At 37.5% G+C, this 23509-nt stretch overlaps 4 protein-coding genes and 1 long non-coding RNA gene across 10 annotated transcripts in view; all 5 read left to right on the forward strand.

The window, feature by feature from the left end:
- The window catches only part of LOC107560839 (muscleblind-like protein 3), a 49256-nt gene extending 46173 nt beyond the window's left edge, over window positions 1-3083 (forward strand). For 4 of the 5 annotated variants that reach the window (XM_016245110.1, XM_016245119.1, XM_016245140.1 and 1 more), the window contains one exon: window positions 2710-2815. In XM_016245110.1, coding sequence (XP_016100596.1) covers window positions 2710-2727 — 18 coding nt within the window. In that variant the 3' untranslated portion in view covers window positions 2728-2815. Of the gene's footprint in view, window positions 1-2709 lie in introns of all 5 variants that reach the window. The other variant, XM_016245132.1, reaches the window with a different exon arrangement.
- A 313-nt stretch (window positions 3084-3396) lies between these two features.
- On the forward strand, window positions 3397-10494 carry LOC107560874 (uncharacterized). The gene is made up of 2 exons (XR_001605774.1): window positions 3397-4160; window positions 5901-10494. It is a non-coding gene; the product is annotated as an uncharacterized lncRNA (long non-coding RNA).
- Window positions 10495-11399: 905 nt separating this feature from the next.
- Window positions 11400-17376, forward strand: rap2c (RAP2C, member of RAS oncogene family). Its single transcript, XM_016245159.1, has 3 exons — window positions 11400-12359; window positions 13144-13448; window positions 16694-17376. The coding sequence occupies exons 1-2, from the start codon at window positions 12087-12089 to the stop codon at window positions 13420-13422; spliced, it is 552 nt and encodes a 183-aa protein (XP_016100645.1). The 5' UTR covers window positions 11400-12086; the 3' UTR covers window positions 13423-13448; window positions 16694-17376.
- Window positions 17377-18928: 1552 nt separating this feature from the next.
- LOC107561570 (UDP-N-acetylglucosamine transferase subunit ALG13 homolog) lies at window positions 18929-20588 on the forward strand. The gene is made up of 4 exons (XM_016246046.1): window positions 18929-19106; window positions 19264-19426; window positions 19954-20092; window positions 20197-20588. Exons 1-4 carry the CDS (start codon window positions 19026-19028, stop codon window positions 20306-20308), a joined length of 495 nt encoding a protein of 164 aa, XP_016101532.1. The 5' UTR covers window positions 18929-19025; the 3' UTR covers window positions 20309-20588.
- Window positions 20589-20667: 79 nt separating this feature from the next.
- Window positions 20668-23509, forward strand: part of LOC107560888 (cytokine receptor common subunit gamma-like) — an 8483-nt gene continuing 5641 nt past the window's right edge. For both annotated transcript variants that reach the window (XM_016245170.1, XM_016245180.1), the window contains exons 1-6: window positions 20668-20939; window positions 21372-21459; window positions 21612-21787; window positions 22146-22285; window positions 22364-22514; window positions 22612-22708. In XM_016245170.1, the coding sequence (XP_016100656.1) occupies window positions 20852-20939; window positions 21372-21459; window positions 21612-21787; window positions 22146-22285; window positions 22364-22514; window positions 22612-22708 (740 nt within the window). In that variant the 5' untranslated portion in view covers window positions 20668-20851. The remainder of the gene's footprint in view (window positions 20940-21371; window positions 21460-21611; window positions 21788-22145; window positions 22286-22363; window positions 22515-22611; window positions 22709-23509) is intronic.

Below are 23509 nucleotides of genomic sequence, written 5' to 3' on the forward strand. Positions count from 1 at the left end.
TTATTTTGAAAGATGAAGCTCGCGATTATGGTAAGGGGAGTTACATTTCCGACGAGTGCTTGCGGTGTTTGGCCAATCACAATGCACTGGGTCAGCTGGCCAATCAGAGCAGACTGCGCTTGTCGGAAGGAGGGACTTTGTAGAAAACAAAGCGTTTGAGAGAGGCGGGGCATAGAGGACCTACAATAATGTACAGTATTTGAAAAATAATGTGTTTTTTGAACATTAAAGCATTTCAACATATTCTGTTACACCAAATACACAAAATAATGATCTTTAAAAAAGCATCATATGACCCCTTTTTAAATATCCAAAGTATTCCCATACTGCAGATATTAACTTTTTTTCGGCGGGGATGGAAATTAGATATTATCTCCGTTGCACGTGCGTGTAACGTTAAGCAGCCAAGTGAAGGCAGAGTGAAGCACCCGAGCGGAAATAAGTTGCATGTGCGCTGGTGAGATTTCTTTTCATTCATTTTTTTAAAAACGTAGATATGCAAATGTTTACGGTATGAAAACCGTCATACCGGTATATCGTTACAACTAGGGATGTTCATTTTGGTTATTTTTCCTAACCGACAACCGACGCTCATTAACCAATTATTAACCATTAACAGACAAGATTATTTTAAATTAGAATTTAATTAAATTAGAAGTGTCTGTGACCCGTTCAAAATACTAACATTTGTTTCCCGGGGATTAATTTTACATGCGCAAAAAGCAGCAAACAACAGAACATGAGGATTCACATGCATCACATCACGCACCTACAGCGCTTCTGCGAGCGGAGAAAAACATTATAAAGCTAGGCTATATATATATATATATATACAGTGGGGAAAAAAAGTATTTAGTCAGCCACCAATTGTGCAAGTTCTCCCACTTAAAAAGATGAGAGAGGCCTGTAATTTTCATCATAGGTATACCTCAACTATGAGAGACAAAATGAGAAAAAAAAATCCAGAAAAACACAATGTAGGATTTTTAAAGGATTAATTGGTAAATTCCTCTGTAAAATAAGTATTTGGTCACCTACAAACAAGCAAGAGTTCTGGCTCTCACAGACCTGTAAGTTCTTCTTTAAGAGGCTCCTCTGTCCTCCACTCATTACCTGTATTAATGGCATCTGTTTGAACCCGTTATCAGTATAAAAGACCAAAAGCACAAAGATTTGTTTTTATTGTGAATGTACACAAATAAAGGCAAAACATATACAATTCCGATTATCTTTATGACTAAAAGCAGTAGTTGTTTCCACTTTTAGAAGGAAAAAATGTAAGTGATTGCGCCGGCGCCACTCAGTTAAGCTTTGCTACCTTGACAATGCAGCCTGTTCATTATCATAATAAAATACAGTCAGTCAAACATATGGAAAAAAACACACTACTCAGTTTAAATATGTTAGAAGGAAAAAATGTAAGTGATTGCGCTCAGTTAAGCTTTGCTACCTTGACAATGCAGCCTGTTCATTATCATAATAAAATACAGTCAGTCAAACATATGGAAAAAAACACACTACTCAGTTTAAATATGTAGTAAAATCTGTGCCGTTAAGTGTAATCACCGTACCGCCGTGATGTTATGCAAAACATTTTGTTTCACATGGATATTGGAGCGCGAGTGAAGTAGGCTACATAATAAATAATTTGCCATTCAAATACATCGCGAATATGGAAACATTTGATTTTGTGTCGAATGAGAGACCCATCATTGGTTTCAGTTTCGTTTTAGCCAAATGAATTTGTTTTGGCTTGTCGTTTATATTGCTATAGCTTCTTATATTTTTAATTCTTGTTCTTTTCTAAATACTGTTAATTGAAAAGCTTTGTTGTGGAGTGAGGGGAACTAAAATAGCCTAGCTATGTCTACAGCGTTTATTATAATGTTTGTAAACATTTTGCGTCGGCATTAGGCCTATTTCTGAATGAAATAATAAAATGCGACTTGTGTTTTTTTTTTCTCTAAAAACACAATTTTTTATATTTTAACCATGCAGCAAATCTTTTAAAATATTTTTATAAATGAAAAATTTACTCTTTAAACCATTTAACTGATTGTATTAATCGGTCAAAATTCTATACGGTCGGTTAACGGTTAACCGGTTTAAATGAACATTACAACCCTAGTACCGACCGACTACAGACATTTTGGTGACACTAGTTTTTGTGAGAGCATCAAATTGTGAATTCAATATTGGGAATCGAACTTTTAATCGTTGCACCCTTAATCATTTATTTTTCATTATGAAATATGGTCCAAAAAATCCACAGAGAAGTCTGGAAATGGAAATTGTGTAGGAACCCTGTGTTGAGCATTATGTAAGCTGCGAAATGTTCTGTGTGGTTTTCAGCTCTAGTTTAGCATCTAATAGTAATTCTGGAGTACAGGTATAGACCAATAATGTTGCGCAGACCTGAGATGTCAGCTCTCATTTCCTGCTTCGCTTGCATTTTGCTGAAATACATCTTGCAAAATTACGATTGTGGAATCGCAGGTCTGTGCCCACAGTCTCAAGATAACTAATGCAATATGGCACATTATTTATTCATTCTCTTGTAATTCTTTTTCTCATTTTTGAAATGAAATGCTGGTTTGATATTCCAGTAGATAAGATAAGAATTGACTATATTCTCTTTGCATATAGCTCGTTTGACTGTAAGAGGTTCACCTCCTTATCTCTGGGTTGTTTGTACCTGTCTTCCAGTAGACGCCGCCGAGGTACTGAGCGCCGAACCCATCGACCTCCAGTGCGTTCCCATGGAGGCCCATTTCTGTCCCGTTCCTAAACTCCTGGTTGCTGCACCAATGACGCTGAATCCAGTAAGCCTCTCCCGCAATCCCACAACCTAATCAGACCCATCTCTCATGCAACATGTGCCCAAACAACAGAAAAATTAATGCAACAAAACGTGTGCCTAATCAGTACGTCCTTAACGGGCAATACATTCATCCTCATATCAGAGATTCCCACTTCATTTGACGTCAACAGAGGTTTGTTGATATTGAAACAGGCAATACTTAAGCTTGGACCTACAACTGTTTAAGGAAGCATGCCATCTCGATGCAAGGAGACGTAAGGAGCGTGCGCTTGTCGTTTATATTGCTATAGCTTCTTATATTTTTAATTCTTGTTCTTTTCTAAATACTGTTAATTGAAAAGCTTTGTTGTGGAGTGAGGGGAACTAAAATAGCCTAGCTATGTCTACAGCGTTTATTATAATGTTTGTAAACATTTTGCGTCGGCATTAGGCCTATTTCTGAATGAAATAATAAAATGCGACTTGTGTTTTTTTTTTCTCTAAAAAACACAATTTTTTATATTTTAACCATGCAGCAAATCTTTTAAAATATTTTTATAAATGAAAAATTTACTCTTTAAACCATTTAACTGATTGTATTAATCGGTCAAAATTCTATACGGTCGGTTAACGGTTAACCGGTTTAAATGAACATTACAACCCTAGTACCGACCGACTACAGACATTTTGGTGACACTAGTTTTTGTGAGAGCATCAAATTGTGAATTCAATATTGGGAATCGAACTTTTAATCGTTGCACCCTTAATCATTTATTTTTCATTATGAAATATGGTCCAAAAAATCCACAGAGAAGTCTGGAAATGGAAATTGTGTAGGAACCCTGTGTTGAGCATTATGTAAGCTGCGAAATGTTCTGTGTGGTTTTCAGCTCTAGTTTAGCATCTAATAGTAATTCTGGAGTACAGGTATAGACCAATAATGTTGCGCAGACCTGAGATGTCAGCTCTCATTTCCTGCTTCGCTTGCATTTTGCTGAAATACATCTTGCAAAATTACGATTGTGGAATCGCAGGTCTGTGCCCACAGTCTCAAGATAACTAATGCAATATGGCACATTATTTATTCATTCTCTTGTAATTCTTTTTCTCATTTTTGAAATGAAATGCTGGTTTGATATTCCAGTAGATAAGATAAGAATTGACTATATTCTCTTTGCATATAGCTCGTTTGACTGTAAGAGGTTCACCTCCTTATCTCTGGGTTGTTTGTACCTGTCTTCCAGTAGACGCCGCCGAGGTACTGAGCGCCGAACCCATCGACCTCCAGTGCGTTCCCATGGAGGCCCATTTCTGTCCCGTTCCTAAACTCCTGGTTGCTGCACCAATGACGCTGAATCCAGTAAGCCTCTCCCGCAATCCCACAACCTAATCAGACCCATCTCTCATGCAACATGTGCCCAAACAACAGAAAAATTAATGCAACAAAACGTGTGCCTAATCAGTACGTCCTTAACGGGCAATACATTCATCCTCATATCAGAGATTCCCACTTCATTTGACGTCAACAGAGGTTTGTTGATATTGAAACAGGCAATACTTAAGCTTGGACCTACAACTGTTTAAGGAAGCATGCCATCTCGATGCAAGGAGACGTAAGGAGCGTGCGGATGCTGAATCAGGAGACGGAGATCTCTCGTAACTCACAGCCATACGAATACATGCAAACCAATTAGCTGAGAAGAATGAATTCTCTGGAGATCAGAACCGACTTATCTAATGTACGGTTAGAGGTGGAGTCATTGCAGATCATCAGCAGACAGAATGTTTCTCCGTCGTAGATTGTGAAAACCCAGAGTTTGCGAGAGCGGCACCTAATGCTAATGATATTTTACATAGTTGTGGTGGTGGTAATTTCTTTCACATTTAATTATGATTAATGAACGTGGCACATTTTATTTCATGTTTACATTTCAAAATGTTGAGAAAAAAAAAGGTTATTTGAAAATGATTGATGCTTTTGTAAGATAATCTAATACTGACACTCATGATACTGATTTAGGTTTTTTGTTAAGAGGTTTTTAAAATGTCATTGTTCGTGCCTTTGAGTTACAAGTTTGTGGACGTCTTTTTCCCCCAGTTCTTCTGTACTTAACTGACTTACATTTTATCATAGACTCAGAAAGTATACCTTTGTAGCCTTTCAGAATCAATGTGTCGTTCCTCCGTCTACTTAGGGATGTGTGTTGTTGTGAGTTTTTCTTGAAAGAGTATTATTTATTTAATGACTGTCCAACAGGCTAAAACTGGTCTACTGAGATAAATGTTACTATTCATGCCTGAAGTATCTCACCTCGCATTTCAAGCTCCACATCGAGACTGCCTTAAGCAGACTAAATATGAGCACTTCCTGTTGCGCAGTGTGATGCACACTGAAATATAAGGTCTGATTTGAGGCCTTCTGGATGTATAAGATGAAAATTTTAACTGGACTTTATTTTTATTCCAGCTGGTCTTCGTTCTTCAATGTTTCTTGCATATGTTCCTTAACTATCGCCTGATGGCCTGGATATTCAAATGCTTTAAAAAATAGTCATGTTTATTTGCCTTTTAGATTATTAGCATATTGCATTTCATCAATTACTGGGTGAATTTCATGAAAATAGTCACACACAAAAAAAACACGATATATATATATATATATATTCATCCCAAAAGCATAGAAAATGTTTTTTGCTGAAACAAATTTTTATGACAATTAAGCACTCCTATTGTCATTGCCAAAATGCAAAAACTCTTACTTTTATGACTGTAATGCACAATAAATAAAAAGTATCATGGTTGTATTTGTTCTAATTCTGTTATATAATATAACACTAAAAACAATTATATTACAAAAAATGTTTCCTGTTATATAGTAAAAAAATTATTGAGGATAAAAATTATTGTAAAAAAAAAAAAAATGCAGTTGCTCCAGTGCAAAAACATGCAATGCATTACAGAAATGTGGTTTAATTGTCATGAAAATGAAAAAAGAGGCTTCATATTCTTTATGCAAAATCTAATTTTCATTTTTTTTATTTTGGTGTGAAATAAGACACTTTCATTAGACTCACCCTGTTACCATGTCTATCTCTTATAGACAACCCCCTTCTGATGGCTGGACTGTCTCTGCCAAAATCCATGCTCTGCCCCTCCTGCTGCGTGACAGTCTGTTCGTCTCCACTTTTTGTTCAGCCATGTTTCGTGCATCCCTGAGTACTATAAGATCGGTTTTCAGTGTACGTTAGTTGCCAAAATTATTCTTTAAACTGCATGTTTAGTGGTTTAAACACTCTGATTGGTACACATATGTTAAATCCCTATCATTAAAATCACAAGGATATTTGCAAAATCCTTTCTAGAAGTCACACCTGATTTGAATATCCAGTATCTCTCCCAGTTTGCTGTATTCAGCAGCATATGCGACCCCCTGCACAGACATGTCAAGTGCACTGCTTTTGTGCCAGTGACTCTCAGACAGGTCACCCTGTGCCAATCACTGGAGAACTCAGACTGCACAATCAGGCCTTGACATGCCAAGGTCATGAGCCAGATGGATTTAAATTGCAATATTGCAAATGTGCCCACCCAAGCAACAAATCTAAATCTATTCAAGCAAGCTATTATCTTGTGCTTTGTTTTGAAACATCTCAGTTATTGCTACCGTTCATTAAGCGAGTGCTACAGTTGGGAAACTCACAGTAGGGCGGTTTTCAGCAGCTGTTTTTATTACTGCATCAGTGGACGCCGTGTGCACCCACTAATAGAGTTCCGGTCTCTGCCAACCAAGAGCTCTATTAGATTATTGCCGTAATACATTATTGATAGTTTATCCATGGAGAAACATGAAAACTGTGTCAGACAGACGAAATCTATTAGGGTCATACTGGAGTTTCTCATTTTCTCATTTCTCATTTTCCCATTTTGACTTTGAGATAGATGGCTGATTGAATTCTAACTATTTAAGTTGTTCTTGTGTTTGTTGTGTTCATGTTTAGAGTGTGAACAGGTTTAAATCACTGACTGTGTCCTTACTTTCAAAAGTCGGCAGACTCTAAAATGCAAGGGCGCAGATGACCGTGTGACATCTGAATATGATCTGTTTGGACTGTGAGCTGTAAGCTCTCATGTAGACATGTTACAATTAAAAGGGAAAAGAAAAAAAAAGAAATTTTGATTATTTTCAGACTGGGTACTTAGAAAAGGCCCTCATCAGCCAAAGCTTCATTTGCAAGACATTTAACCGCCCCTCACGGGCCTTTACATGCATATATGAATGTGACATTTAAGACAGAGAGAATGTCACGAGAGGTTTTGGATGACTGTCTCACCATTTCTCTCGAACAAAACTACAACCTTTCTCAACATATCAAGGAAGTGAAAGCCTCCCAATGCCATCCACTGTTGATGTACAAACAGACAAAAAAACTAAAAAAAGCGTTTTTCATCTCTTATCTCAAAGACCCTTCTCTAAACTGTTGTCTCCTTTGGGACAGCCATGTTGTTACAACAGCATAACCCCAAGAGAGCCATAATGCTGATTTTACGTGATAACCTGACCTAAAAACATAATTGCAACTTTTTTCCTGATCAGCACACACTATCTAGGCCAAACGCAAGTGAAATTATATACAATGGTGGTCTAAACAAGACACAATCAGAGCAAGATGATACTATACTGTGTTATAACTAAAATAGTATCTGTATTGTAAACACATCTGTATAATGTTCATGTGTTTTAAGGTTCTTTTAAGAAATACTGGGGCAAATATGTGTGGATTCCTTTAGGAACGATCTCTACTGTTTATTGATGTGTTGGATTGTGTTTTGTAATTAAGTTCCATTGCCCAGCCAAGGTGTAGAAGCTCCTTTCTCTCTGTTTCTGTCTCTCTCTCTCTCTCTCTCTCTCTCTCTCTCTCTCTCATATAAAGAATTATGCCTTCTCCAACTGCAATCCAGCTGGAATCAACGAAATACTTGATAAAGAAAAAACAATGTGCCTCATTGGGGGCTTTAGCATTTTAAGAACTCACTTTTTAAAAAGTGTGCATACCTGCATAAAGTAGTTAGCTAGAATAATCTATGTGTACGTATTACAAATGCATCGTCATCGTCATTCTAGTTTTTATCGAAACACATTATTGATCTTCGTAACGGTACCTGTTTTAACTATATCCTCACGACTTCAGTCATGTTACGGTGTGTTGTTTTGACACAGCTGTCAATGGTAGTTTGAGTTTGATCATTAGCGTTACTTGGTTAATTACTTTACATCGTAAAGTCTGTTATCGCATGAAATTAAAATAATCGGAAATAATCTACATCATAGTTTGTGCAGTTAGTGGTTTAAGATAAAAAAATTACTTAATCTATATATCTATATATCAATATACACATTTGTATGTATTACAATGATAGATTCATTGTTACCTATGATAGTAAGTTTTTGTTGCTATGGCAACAAAACTACAACATGGCTACCTTTGTATATCTTAATTGTGAATTTTTTCACACTTCAAGTGAAATAATGTACAACGTTAACTTATTCAGAAAGGGAATGTGTTCTTTTAAGTTGTCTTGGAAAAAGAGATGATTGACTATTTTGTAAAATTATATATATATAAACGTATAGACTTGTGAGATACTTTATGTCCAAAGGCCCTTTGGAGACATCATACGTTATTTCTGTTAATGATTATTATTTTTCTATTGTGGTTGCTAATCACTTTTAGATAAGAACCAGATCTTTACGTAAACAGCATCTGAGCTTTTGAACTAATCTGATGGATCAATTTGGGGGAAAGAGACTTTCTAGTCTCATATTTGGTCCGAGAAGGTTTGGCGATGCATTCGCAATGGTGCATTCCAAAAAACAAAAAACAAACAAAAAAAACCAGGCGGTTTTTATAAATAGTGCAGCCCCATGATGTCAGTAACAGGACAGTATCAGCCATAAGTGAGCCCCTGATTTAAGTCTCTGTCCCCCTCTGGCCCACCCAGACTGCACCCCAGCTGTGCTGGGACCTGGTGACTCGCGTCACCCCATTGGTGTACGAATGTGTGTTATTCACCTTGTTTGCACTTATGTACATAACTGATTCAAAATATTCAGAATTTATTTTGAATATACATAGATGAATAAATATATATATATATATGTAGAAGAGCAGATTCAAATCAAATGTCTGTATTGTTCGGAATACAGGTGAACAGTTATCCTTTTAAAGGGTCGTCAAAGAGATAGATGCTGTTTTGCTGGGGTGTCGAGGAATTTGTTGTTTGTTCTGTTTGCTAATGCCCTCGTTCTCATCGTTACGCATGATATTGCATTTTGCAGAGAACATGATGTCAAAAAAGGCTTTGTAGTTTTGCATTGCTTACAAAAGCGCGGCGACCTGAGCTCTGCGCCTGCTTGCGTCTGATCCTGAGGTGCGGTTGTGTCCAGAAACCAAAGAATGGCCACCTTGTTTCTCTTGTACCTCTACGTCGTGCGAGTTTCAGGCTCACAGTTTTGTTTTCTGTGTAGTCCCATGGGATGCCATGAAAAAGGGGGTGTAATAACACTCTGCCCCCTACAGGAAGACCAAGAGGGCAGCATAAAGAGCACCTCAGGATCAGACTGCAGCTGGAAAGCATTGCTGCAGGTTATACAAAATAACATATTTCAGTTTTCCGTTTGGTTTGGTTGTTGACGGACATTTTCCATTCTTGTGCACTCACCAAGACCAACAAATAACCTGAAAATCTCACAGGATATCCTCAATCAAAATTGCTCCAAAATCCGATGTGAAATCGCCAGACAGAACACTCTGTTGAAGAAAACTTGTACATTCTGTGCTCTACAGTTGCTTTGGAAGCCAATAATTTTGTTGCCATGGCACTTGCCCTAATAGTGAGGGAGAGACTGAGTCTTTTGTAGGTTCTTGCATATAGACGCACCTTTGGACCAATCGATTATGGTCCTCAGCCTTTTAACTGTAAAGCTGAGGTAGCACTTAGGACTTAGCATAGACTAAGGGGTCCCAACTTGCATCCAGAAGATGAATGCGAACACACGGGGTGCTCCTTTTACCACTGTGCTTGACAGAGAAAATCGACAAACACTCTTCTGCTGTCCATTATCCTGTGCCTAAACATTCGGTGTGATGTGAAAGGACTGGTCTGAAAAGAAAGCCATTGAGGTTAGACTTCCACCTAACTGTGCCCAACATTCAGTCACGTCGTCGTCATTTCTGTGACTGGAACCCTAACGTCAATGGTTCGTGTTTTAACATGTAGAAGTCACTGAGACTGGAGCATCACATTAATGTTGTACAAAGCTGTATAGTTTCGAATGAAATCACTCATTGATGCAGAGGTTATGTCCCTTTAAAGGCATCGGCTGACGTTCGGTGACCAACGCCGATGCCTGTGTAAATGCTATTGTGTGTGTGGAACCGTTCAAAGAATGTCTACATTGTTTCAAAGCCATATGTAATAGATTCCTCTCTCTCCCACTGTAGGACAAGATCAATCTGAATGCTTTTACTCTTTATATGAAATGCTTCTCTTTCTATTTAGCTTATTGTGCTTGTATGTGCTTCAAGAACTGTGCTTCTTGTCAATCCCTTTGCGATATATAAATGTATGGAATATATACATACTTAAGACTTCTGTTCTTTTTGTTTGACATTTTAATAAAGCACTTAAAGGCAGTTTTGGACTGTGTTTGGTGTGTGTTTTTCTTGGTAGTATTCACAGACTGCTCTAGAGACGTCAACAAAACAAATCATTGGATTTAAGAATTAAGAGTGTCTTAAGTTAATTTTCTTAACTGTTCAAAACTATTCGAATCACTGGACATGCTAAGATAATGTCATCACTGATGCCCAAGGTGAGTACACTAACAGAGACAGCTCTTTGACCACTTCACAATTACACGTTTTAAATTGCCAATGATATTAATATATATATATAGTCTGTTCACTGATTGCTCATTTTCCTCACATTTTCTTTTCTAATTTTACATTATGATCATGTCTTGGACATGTTTGGTTTCACATTTTTGTGAGAGAGATGTGATTTCCGGCGGATGTTTATTGGTCCGTTTGAGGCTTGTGAGAAAAAGGAGCTCCTCTGTGGGGCCGCCTTAATTTCCGCGAATCGGTTCTTTCGAACAGTTTGTTTCAAAGATCCGGTTCAAAAAAACTATCCGTTGGCGTCGGAGCGTAATTGCGTCATAACGTCTCCTCTGACGCGTCCCATACATATGTTCTAAATAAAAAAGTTTTACTAATAGGAGTATTTCTTTCATGCGTGCCATAATGCAATTTGTTACAGTCATTATTAGGCGTATAAAACAAAGTAATTTGAAAGATAAATATAGTGTGCATTTACATTAATCAGTACTAAAATTATTAGCTTATATCTGTTGGGAACTAATTATTTAGTAAAAACCAATTAATTGTTGATAAAACTGCCATACTATGGAGTCCTAAACTTATTTCCCTGCGTTTTTTTTTTTTTTTTTTACATTTCTGCTAATTAGCTATTACCTTAACGCCAGTTAAATCCTTGCTTCCAAATGCTCTTACAAATTTAACATGTTCGAAATAGACGGGTCCCGGTTAAACTGACCCTAAAACCACTTGGGCCCATTTCAGTCCGATTCGCTCAATCCGTGAATCGATTCAACCGATTCACTGAAAGATCCGATTCATTCGAACAATTTGTTCACGCTAGCGTGAGAGAGGAGTTCTGCTGCGGGGCCGCTGCTGCTGTCTGGGGCCAATATGCAGAGGCGGGCCGGGGAAAAGAGGCACAAGAAGGGAAGGATCTCAGAGCAAGAAACCTGAACCCGGTGATCATATTCGTCGCTCAGAAGCGGTATTAAAACAGGAAAGGGCCGTTTGTATGCGAGTTCAGCCTCGCTCGCTTTGAAAAGCACTAGCCAGCAGCTAAAGCTAGTCATGTAGCGCTCCATTCACACGGACGCCAAACATGGACACAATACTTGTCTTTTACATCGTCTCTGTGGCTAACAAACTCTAGGATGAACGAATCCCAATGGCGACAGAGTGCAGATGGAGGGGCGTTGTGGATTTAGCTAGACATTCAACCAGAGAAAACACTCTCGTCCTCTGTTGAATCTGTGGGCTTTGATTCCCTCGAACCCGATAAAAGTGCTCCTCCGGTGTTGTTTTGGTCATAAAGCGCCTCGATAAGAAGTGCTGTGGTATTTTTATGTTTTTTATGGCAGTTGCTGAGCACATAAAGTTAGCTGTAGCTTAATCCTGGATCAGACCAAATGAAGGAGTATAAGGTGGTTGTGCTGGGCAGCGGCGGCGTGGGCAAGTCCGCACTCACGGTCCAGTTTGTGACCGGGACATTCATAGAGAAATATGACCCGACCATCGAGGACTTCTATAGGAAGGAGATCGAGGTGGATTCGTCCCCCTCGGTGCTGGAGATCCTGGACACCGCTGGGACCGAGCAGTTCGCGTCCATGCGAGATCTGTACATCAAAAACGGGCAAGGCTTCATTTTAGTCTACAGTCTTGTCAATCAGCAGTCATTTCAGGTGAGTTGCATCTCACGTCTGGCAATACTAGTACAACAAATAGAATTTTGTGGTTTAAATTAGGACATCCTTACATATTTCCACTATTGGGGTCAGAAAATAACTCAGGCAAGGGAACTCCTGTAATTTAGGAGTGCACCAAAATGTAGCCCTCTCAGCCAAACTGTAAATGACAGAAAATCTTAAATTGTCTCTTTTAAAGGTAGCTTAAGGCATATATGCAACAGGTTGAAACTTATTATATTCAAATACACTTTTCCCATCCCTTGTGATCTCACACACCCACTTTAACTTATCTTTATTATTCAACTCTGTCTCACAATGCATGTATGTTGTTCACATGAGGTACATATTTTGTATTGCTTATGATCACAAGAAAAGTATTTTATTCAAAAAAAGAACAAAAATCAGAAAAAGAAAAACATGATATAAAGAACAACCGCAATTTGGAAGGGATCCTAATACACAAAAGTAATACAACAATAAGATTAACTCGTTAACAAGCCTCAGTCCGCTTAAAGGCCCCTTGCCTTCACTTGTGACTCTCAAAATCCAATCAACAACTGATGCACAGAAACAAGGCCCTGCCCAACGTTTTTCATTTCCGTTAATCCGTTTCACTTGGATGCATGTCACAATACGGAAGAAAAGATCTGTCACCTCTTCCATTTCATTGCAACATAAGGAATGTTCATTTCTCCATAAACTGACTTATTTGGGGTCCTAAACTGTTTTATCTTGCTTATAAATTATTCATTATCTTATCTCTGACACTGCTCCACAGGACATCAGACCAATGCGGGACCAGATCGTTCGTGTGAAGCGCTTCGAGAAGGTGCCTCTGATCTTGGTGGGGAATAAGGTGGACCTGGAGTCCGAGCGGGAGGTGGCGGGTTCTGACGGACGTGCCCTCGCACAAGAGTGGGGCTGCCCCTTCATAGAGACCTCAGCCAAGAGCAAGAGCATGGTTGATGAGCTGTTCGCTGAGATTGTGAGGCAGATGAACTACACCACTTTGCCCGAGAAGCAAGAGCAGTGCTGCACCGCATGCGTTGTGCAGTGACCGTCCTGGCCTTACTTGCAGTCCAGGTATGAGAGTGCAAGTCCATGTGTAAAAAAACAAACCAACATTCAGGCTTTCTAGTGCAGTATTCTCATTGAGTGCATGAGGCTTGATTTTTCAAGATACAAACATTAAAATATCTTTACATAAAATTGTGTGTATGTACAGTGCACAGCATAAATGAGTACACCCCCTCTAAAACTTAGCATTCAGCAATTACTCTTTACTTAGAAGACATGTTAGGGTTCTTTGGAGATATAATGTTCCAACAAGCCTGCTTGATCAATTACCAAAGAAGAATGCCAAAATTATTCAGCAAAATAAGATTTTCTTATCAAAGTGATAAAATTATGTGTTGCAGAAATGAGTACACCCTCCTGAAAGTTACTAAATTAAAAAAAAAAAGTGTATAGGTTTAAGGCTATTTTTGGTCAACAGGTAAGTATATTGAACCAAAACTTTTAAAGACATTTCCTGGCAATTAAAAGTGTTATATAGCCCGCTGAATCATACTTCTCATACTCAGAAGTAGCACTGACATTCAAAAACAATGGACTTGTGATAAGGCTCCTGAAATAATCAGGTTTTCACTCTTAAGTTTTCATTTAGTGATGAGTGAGTTTTTGCTAGAAAAAGAGCAGGAGAAATAACATGCAAGTGTCTCAGAGCCGGCAAAAGCTATGAAAAGAGTGACACTTTATCTCACAGAGTATGACGCAGCCTGCAGAAGTGACCTGCATGGTTGTTGTCACCACTAGAATTACCTACTGTAGCCAAAGCAAAATTAACGCATTTAACCTCTTCCAGGGCCCATATTTACAAAATAGAGACTTCTGGGAATCCATACTCTGGTCTCAAGAGACCAAGTCAATCATTTCGGATCTGACAGCATCCAAAATGTTCTGGTGTTGCTAGAGGATTCAGTGGTAAACGTTTGTATAAGACTATAAAAAATTGTTTACATAAAGACACCACTAAAATGGCACATCTGGGTCATCCTAAAATTCTCTACCACATTCAGTCTTAGTAAAGCTCTTCTATAGGGATGTATGAGTGCTGAAGGTGTGAGGGAGTTGTACTTTATCAACGCTGTCATGAATTCACACACCACCGTGTGATGTAATACAAAAACTTAAAACAGAAGATGCTACCCTCCCCTCATTCCCTGCATTATTGGGCATTTTTTCAGCATGACAATGAATATATTTATTCTCCTAAGGTGAAAATCCTTTAGTGGACATGTATTTCACTCGATTTTAACACTCTTGAGCTGCTGTGGGGGATTCTGTAGAGACGAGCTGAGCAAAACTCCCTACTAAAGACCAGAGCATTCAAGGAGGTCGTCCTCCAGGAGTTAAACAGCACAGATGTGAAAATTTGTCATGAACTTGTACACTCAGTGCCAAGAAGGGTCAGAGCAGTGTACTTTTATGTTCTGGAGGACATACTAAGTACTTGAATATTATACATTTTCTGAATTAAATCTAGGGTGTACTCATTTCTACAATCCTTCATTTAAACAAAATTGGCTAATTTACTTATCTTACAGAAAATATTGGCATATATTTTGTTGTTTTTATTAAGTATATGTTTAATATGTTTCAATTTTGCCATCTTTCCATGAATTATATTTGTGATCGTTAAGAAAATACATATTTTATATTTATTCAGAGAGGGGTGTACTCATTTATGCTGTGCACTATATATATATATATATATTTATATATATGAGGACAGCAGCTCTCTAGGCTGACTCATCTCTGTTATCATTGGATCGCACCAAGAATGTGGTGTGAAGAATAAAACTGCTTAATCCCAATACCAGTGAGATGAAGCATGAAGAGACGGCGCTCTCTGGACTAGCAGTCAGACGCATGAGAACAGGGACAGTCCTTGTGAATAAAGAGGAAAACTGAACATCCTGAATGGAAAGTGATCTTGCAAAACAGGAAATGGTGTTCTGGAGAATTTTAGGATGAACCAGATGTGCCATTTTAGTGGTGTCTTTATGTAAACAATTTTTTATAGTCTTATACAAACGTTTTGTTGATTGAAGATGATATTTAGTTAAACAAATGTCATTATATTTGGAAGTTAAATTCCAAAGACAATGCGTAGTATTATATAATGCTATATATATAAAGTTATCCTCATTTTTCAATTCGAAAGAAAGCTATTTTCTGTGAATGTGCAAAACTTCTGATTCATTTGCTGCTATAGATAAATAAATATAGAAAAACAAAGTGCAGTAAAAGGTATGGTTTGTAGTAGGGCTGCACGATTAATCGAATGCGATTGTCATGCACATTTTGATAGTAATGCCGGTTCTGTAATCAGCAGGAAATCATCATCACATGCTTTCAGATGGAGCAGAATTTACTACACATAGCCGTAGTTCACTGACAAGTTACGCAAAAAAATCGCAGACGATTTTATTGGGCGATTCTGAAATCGTTTGCGATAATGACAGCTGTTTGCATAGCTTCTCAGTGAACTACGGCTCTGTGAAGTACATGCTGCTCCATCTGAAAGCATGTGAAAATACCACATGTAAAAACATTTTTACTCAACTCACTTCATAACGTCAGTCGAGTGTTTGAAAGAAATCCTTCTGTGAGATGATGTGGCTTCTTACACAGAATAATGCACGCAACATTTTTCATAGTATTTAAGCAGTAATAAAGGCATTGCATTATGAATATACTTTATTTGAATTAAAATTATAATAAGAACTCCGATAAACCATACATTGCCGTAGTCGTGTGTTTATTAGTCACGTTGAATCAATGAAAGCAGTTGAATCTTCTATTTATTCAGCTGCAGCATTAGGCATTTTCTGGATTTCTTCTGCGAGACGTATTTGGAGTTTCAGTGCGAGAGTGCCCTCTGGTCTTTGGATGGAGATTTACTGCTGATCACAGAACCATCGTGCACCCCTAGTTTGTGGGCTACAAACCAGTGTGTTGTTCGAAACCTGTTTGAGTTTCTTTGTTCTGTTGAACACAAAAGAAGATATTTTGAAGAATGTTGGTAACCAAAGGGTTGCTGGTCGCCATTGGCTTCCATAGTATGGAAAGAAAAAAAAACTATAGAAGTTAATGGCTACCAGCAACTGTTTGGTTACCAACGTTCTTAAAAAATAAAAAAAATAAAAAAGAGAATAACATATTTTGTACAGATAAGCCCAAGTACATTAAAGTTGGAAATGGCCATGCCCGCTCTTACTTCAAAAATAAGTTGAATGTTTTTTTCTCAATTCTGTGTTTCTTAGACACATGATACAGATGGATGCTCTCTTGAACCAGTCTCTTATCACATGACCCTCTGAGCCACACCTGTGCCACTGAGCCCCTTGAACTCTGACACTTAGGACATCTGGCCGAGGCTTGGCTTTGCTGTCCAGAAATAAATCATCGCAGGGTCTTCAAAACTCAAATCCACTGGGTCTGGATTGTAGAGCACACATACAATATCTTCAAGTTCTGTTTTGGTTACCTGAAAACAAGTCAAGTCTGCAAATTGGAGCACAGAAAACTTTTGGGAATGGGGATATCTGTGACAGGGCTATTAATAGCTATTTTTCTTATATAGGGAAAAGGGTTATGACGAGCAGGTCAGCTCAGGGCTATAATACCCCTGGAGATGCTCTGTTGTAAATGTTCCGTTTTTTCTTTTAACATTAAGTTTGATATCTAATTGTTAAGCTGTAACAGCCATTATGCAGGTTTGAGACCTCAATATCTAACGTTTCGTTTTTCTCCCTTTGGATTTTTTTTAAACTACTGGTATGTATGCTTTCTCTCCTAATACTCTATTTATTAAAGTCTTTAATTACCAAGATAGATAAATATTGCGTTTTTATATTCCGTTGGCTGTTTTGGCTTTTTGTGACCGCAGTATGTATTGTTTCTGAAGTACAGCATTGATGATGCCTTAAATGATTACAGTCTGAAACCCCTGTTGAGTCAGTCCTTCTTTTATTGTATTTTATTTTCGTGTCTCTTGCATATTATTTGTGCCCAACAAGTTACAATATGTTTTGGACACGTTTCCACCACTGCTTCAATAGAAACTTAAAATGTTAATAGTCCATTCAGCACAGTATTGCAGATATTACTTTTGGCTTTTATCACTATAAGCACATAAAATCCCAAAATTGGTTATCAATTAAATTTTTGAGACATTTAAACGAAAACAACTAAATAAAGAACTCGAAATGAATGAATGCATGCAAAACCTCACAATAGGCTTTTGATAATGACCTTTTAAGTTGCCTGGAAATCAGCCGTTTATCAGTTCCCAACAATCTGTCTTATTGTAGTGGAAACCCAATGTCTGAAATAGATGTTTTGTTATACACATCTGACTGATATTCAGGATTTTGTTGCAGTTTATCGTAATGGAGAGGACAAAGAAATAGGAACACGTGCATTCTTAAAAGTATTTAAAATAGTATTTAAATACAAAAAATACAACGCCTTCAAGTAATTGAACACATGTTGAACCTGCAAGCTTCATCCTTATGCTGCTTGTCTGTAAGGCCTGTGGTTTATATATTGTATTGGCTACTTTAACAGCTGCAACATTCTGTGTGGAGATTGGAAACCTGCTGGAAGGATGACCATCTGCAGCACTTGATCAGATAGCTGTGGCTGAGTGACTTGACAGAAACCACTTCTGAGTCCAAAGGCTTGTGGTCATAAATGTGGCTTATGGAGTCTCTAAATGTGCATGCGTTACCTAGCCAGAGTTCACTATCCAGCCTACTAATGATTTAGAGAATATATTTAAAAAAAAAAAAAGATTTTTGGGGTCCAGATTCAAGTGTGCAAAGCAAAATTATGAGCATTTGAAACGGCAATTACCTGCTAAAGAAAGCTTTAAAGCAGTGGTTTTCGAACCCCACTGCCTCTCAACCTCCAATCTTACATCTTTATGTTGCTACTGAAATTATTTTAACATATTTACACATTTTAATAATAATTTTATTAATAATGATAATATATTCATTTAAATCATTTTTAAATCATCCTGCAAATTTTCTGAGGGCCCCTGATTGAGAACCACTTAATTGTGTAAAGGGTGCTGAATAGGTTTTAATATAAAAGGTTTTAATAATTACTGGAGTTACGCAGTACCGTTTGAGCTTTTATATGCCTGTGTTTATGGACATATTTCTATGAAACATATTCAAAGTGAACATATTTACAACTCTCCCCATGTTCACCTACAGTAATTGTGATATTTTGATGATAGAAAATGATTTTAATATTTTTTTAAAGTGCAATGTTTATTGTAATATATAAAGATATGTGAAGGGGAGCTGAAAATGTTCTACATAACCGGAGTGGGTCATGTAGATTTAAAGAATTTTTTTTTTTCCCCAAATACTTTGTTTAAAAAAAAATAAGAAGAGAGAAAGAAAAATATATAATTTTAGAGACAGTCACACCTGATTCTAGTAGTTCCATTATAAGCCATTAGGACTTTTATTTTGAATGATGGCGTGTTAAGAGACCCTTCATGTTTACATTTGTCTGTTTCTTTTTTTCATTTTTGTTCTGTTTTCTGTTACATTTGGTAAAGCCTGCCATACTGATGCAATGAAAACTGTATTTGTAACTGTCGGAACGACAAGTTTTGATGATCTGATTGGCGCTGTGACTTCAGATGAGTCCGTGAAGGTAAGAATGTCATTCATACATAGTGAGAAGAAGTGCTAAGGAAATGTAAGCTGATAGTCACAAATACTTGTCGGTAAACGTGAGCTAGATTTATAAGGTTTGGTTTTAAATATCTCAAGGCTCACTTTCATGACTCTTTCCATGTTTCTGAATGAAGGCATTAATTGACCGTGGCTACACAGACATGGTGCTTCAGGTTGGCAGAGGTTCAGTTGTGCCTGATCCAGACAGCTGTCCAGGACTGACACTTCAAGTGTTTCATTACAAAGACTCGATCGCCGAGGACATGAGACACTCAGATCTGGTCATCAGTCATGCTGGTGTGTTGAAGCCCACTTTGCCCCAAACACTAAATACAGTACAGTTCAAGCATAAATTAATTTGATTCTTTTTGATGCAGGCAAATTAAGGAAACTCTTTATAATAATCATCTGATAAAAGATCAATAGTTCATATATTTGACAAATATAAATGTCAAACAATCAAATTCCATGTTTCTACTTTAAAATGTGTGATATCTGCAATACATGTGTCTGTTAAAAAACATGTATTATATAATGAAGGGGGTTTCAAACTAATGGCTGCAAGGTAGAGCTAGGGGCCACGGGAAATGTTTAGAGGAAATTTTTAAAAAAAAAATGCAATTTTTTTTTTTCAAATAAACAATGCATCTAATAGTACTGTACTATCATTGGTGGTGGGGGGGGGACTAAACCCCTGTTCTTCAGTTACACCCCCTGTTCTTCAGTTTTGATTTTATAATAACCTACATAACACAACATTTGTTAAAGTTGAACTCGGATTAGAAATGAGTTTTAGATCATAATATCTGCTCTATCCCCATTAGGAGCAGGAAGCTGTTTGGAAGCACTCGGAGCAAATAAAGCTCTCCTCGTGGTGGTCAATGATAAATTAATGGACAATCACCAGCTGGAGCTCGCAAAGCAGCTGCAGGCAGATTCACATCTTATCTACTGCACTTGCAGGTTCACTTTCTCAACTGTTTTAGTGCTCAAGATTATTGTTATGGTTAAATTGCTGTGCTGTCTGGAAATGTCCATCTTCGTGTGTTTTTCACCCTACGTCACAGTACTCTGCCTCAGACTTTGAGGGATATGGATCTGTCTGCTTTGACAACCTATGTGCCGGGTCAACCGCAGAACTTCGCCAACTTTTTAGATAAGGCCGTTGGACTTGTTTGAGAGCTCTCTCTTGAACCGGGATGATTTCAGATGAGAATTTGGGCCGAGGCTGAACCTGTTTTAATGAGAAATCCTGCACTGGACCCTCAGGAAATTGATTTTTTTTTAAAACAACTGGTTTTTGCCAAACTAATAATTGACCTTAGATGATATATGCACTGGAGGAGTGTATAATGATGGTACAGACACAAGTGGTGCAGCTGTATTATGCAGTGCTGTCTTTTTTGACACATTATTTGTGTTCAAATATGAAAAGTCACTTGTTAATATTAAATTAAGCTGTTATTTAGCCATTGTAATATATTCTAATTAAAACATTATTATTATTATTACTACTATTCATTTCAAATTACAGTAATTGCTAATAAAAAATTAATTTTATACCTATTTTTCCTTATGACTTTGTTCTATAAAGTGACAATGAAACTTGTCAGGTTGCTTATCTTATTTATACTTGAAGCAGAAGTTGTGAAGGAAACGCTGTAGTGAACATCCTGTGTAGTATTAGACCACAGTCATTTGTTACTCAGACGCTCAGAGAGCATGACTTACGTTCACACATCAAGACTATATTTTGGGTTTTTGTTCTTAATTCTGTCCTTTCAACGATGCTGCTCAGCAGTTGATCTGAGTAAGTATATAATTACACACAACACCATACTGAATAATGTTTTGTAGTTAATTGTGTTATAAATTAAAGCTAAGCAAATTTCAAGTTATAAGTTATAAGTTTGAGATTATAATTCTTACTGAAAATATTGATTGTATAAGAGTATTCTGATTGTATGTTTGCATTTAGTTTTGGTTTTCGAAGAGCAAAAAGTTTGAGAGCTACATTTAGATGGTTTTAGTGGGGATTTCCATGGTTTTTCTCTTGTATGTCATTTGTGTCTATGGTAATTGTGATGATGCTGCTGAGGTTTGAGATTCTGATACTGATTAGTTTAATGTCTATGTGGGTTGCAGGAAACAAGTTCAAAATTTAAAAAAAAAAAAAGTAATGTGAAAAAATGTATTAATGAGTTGTTACATGAATTAATTTGAATCATGTTTGCCCATGTAGGTGTACAGTGTAAGATCATCAACCTTGAGTATGTGGAGTGCTTCTGGCACCCAAACACATCAACAATGAACTACACCTTCAGCAGTGCGTAAGTGGCAGCCCGTTTCACCCACCTTCCCTAATACATTTATCCCAACTGTGTGTGTGTGTGTGTGTGTGTGTGTGTAATGAATGTTGTTTTGTGGTAGTTGATAAATTAGAGATAATATAAGACAATAGTGTTTTGTATTTTTTTGTCAGATTTAACCAGAATTTTTCACAAGACTGTCCAGAATACATAATGGAGCACAATTACACTGTAGGCTGCAGAATTCCTCTCAAAGACCCTGGTCACAAGTTTAGAAAATTTTATACAAATGTATCCACTGACGGAAATCACACTATTTCAAAAACCTTTGAATCCCTCCAGAGAAAAGGTAAGAAAACCAACAGATTTACAACGTTTCAATGGTCTGTCAAAAAATGCTTGTGAATCTACACTACCATTTTTTAGCAGTAGTGTAGTTTATTAATTTACAGAATTTCCCCACCCTTGCAATCGTTCATAATGACCAACGAATCATAAGCTATGGCCATTATCCCAGGGAACAGATTTCAGCTGTGTCACGGTAGTTCTAGATGTCCTCTGTCACTCTTCTTGCATAATAAAATAATTTCAAATCAATATCTAATGTCCTTTTATTTAGTTATTTGACAAGTTACCATTTAATATCTGACATATTTATATCCAGACCAGTGGCTCATTTGTTTGTGTTTGTACATGTATTTGTTTAGTGCAGCTAAACGCACCCTATAACCTCTCAGTGATGTGGAATGAGCAGGACAGCACACTTTTACTGCAGTGGAACAGTAGTTCCCCCACCACAAAAAAATGTGTCATCTATATGGTGCGCAACCAGAAAGACACAAGCCAGGTGAGACAAGAGATATAATATTACCATTTTACATTCAAACTGCCAACTGTCTCATCTTCATCTGTCTTTTGCTCCCAGTCCTCAAACGTGACAGGTACGTCATACAGTCTGTCTCAGGTCTCACAGAACAAGCCCTATGTTTTCCAAGTGCGGAGCACTGTTGCTGACACCTGTGGTGATTCAGATCTCTGGAGTGACTGGAGTGATCCGGTGGAGTGGGGCAGTACCGGTGAGATACTACTATCACATAGTGAGGGACATGGATAGATTTGCTCTCATTTGTCTTCTTACAGTTTTTTTTCCCCCACCATGTTTCTGTTATGTAGGGAATATCAGCAGACAAGGCTGGTGGACGTGGTTGTATAGTATTGTGTCAGTCCTTCTGCTGTTTCTGCTGGGTTTCTTATTGTGTTATTGTGAGAGGTGAGAGATGTTTTAGACTTTTCACTCAGTCTTTCCAGAACATTATATTTAAAGGGGTCATATGATGTTGCTAAAAAATAACATTATTTTGTGTAATGAAATGTGTTTTTTGCGGTTTAAGGTTAAAAAAACACATTATTTTCCTCATACTGTACATTATTGTTTCTCCTCTATTCCCCGCCTTACTGAAACGTGTCGATTTTTACAAAGCTCATCGGTCTGAAAAGCAAGGTGTGCTCTGATTGGCCAGCTATCCAGTGCGTTATGATTGGCCGAATACCTCAAGCATGTGACGGAAATGTTACGCCCCTTACCATACTGTGATGATGTCCTGTCAGGCCGGAGCGATGATTCAAAAAACATGAAAACCCATTATAAACGAGGCATTCGTTGCATCCAGTGGGGACATAATTATGGATTATAATGACGTTTTTTTTACGCATTGCGTTGCATTGCGCCACGTAAACATAAAACCATGTCTGCATTTGTGATCGGAGAAATGACAAACAACAAGCCCTACTCTACACTGCCCAAAAACTCGCTTTAAATATAAAAAATATGGAATATAAAAACTCTTTAAATATAAAAAACGTACTTACAATCTGTGAGTCAGAACAGCCAGTATTGTAGTCTACTCTACCAGGATCAGGAAACAGTCCTCCATAAAATGTGCTGCACACATCTGAATATTTGGGTTGAAGTGTTCTGGAACAGTGTTGTAAATACAACTTAACCACTGATTTCTAGTCGTGTCCATTTTTGGAAGGCCAAACAAAGTAGTTTCGCTTTCACAACGAAACA

The sequence above is a fragment of the Sinocyclocheilus grahami genome, unplaced genomic scaffold (assembly GCF_001515645.1).
Source record: "Sinocyclocheilus grahami isolate Dianchi unplaced genomic scaffold, SAMN03320097.WGS_v1.1 scaffold23.1, whole genome shotgun sequence".
Lineage (NCBI taxonomy): Eukaryota > Metazoa > Chordata > Actinopteri > Cypriniformes > Cyprinidae > Sinocyclocheilus > Sinocyclocheilus grahami.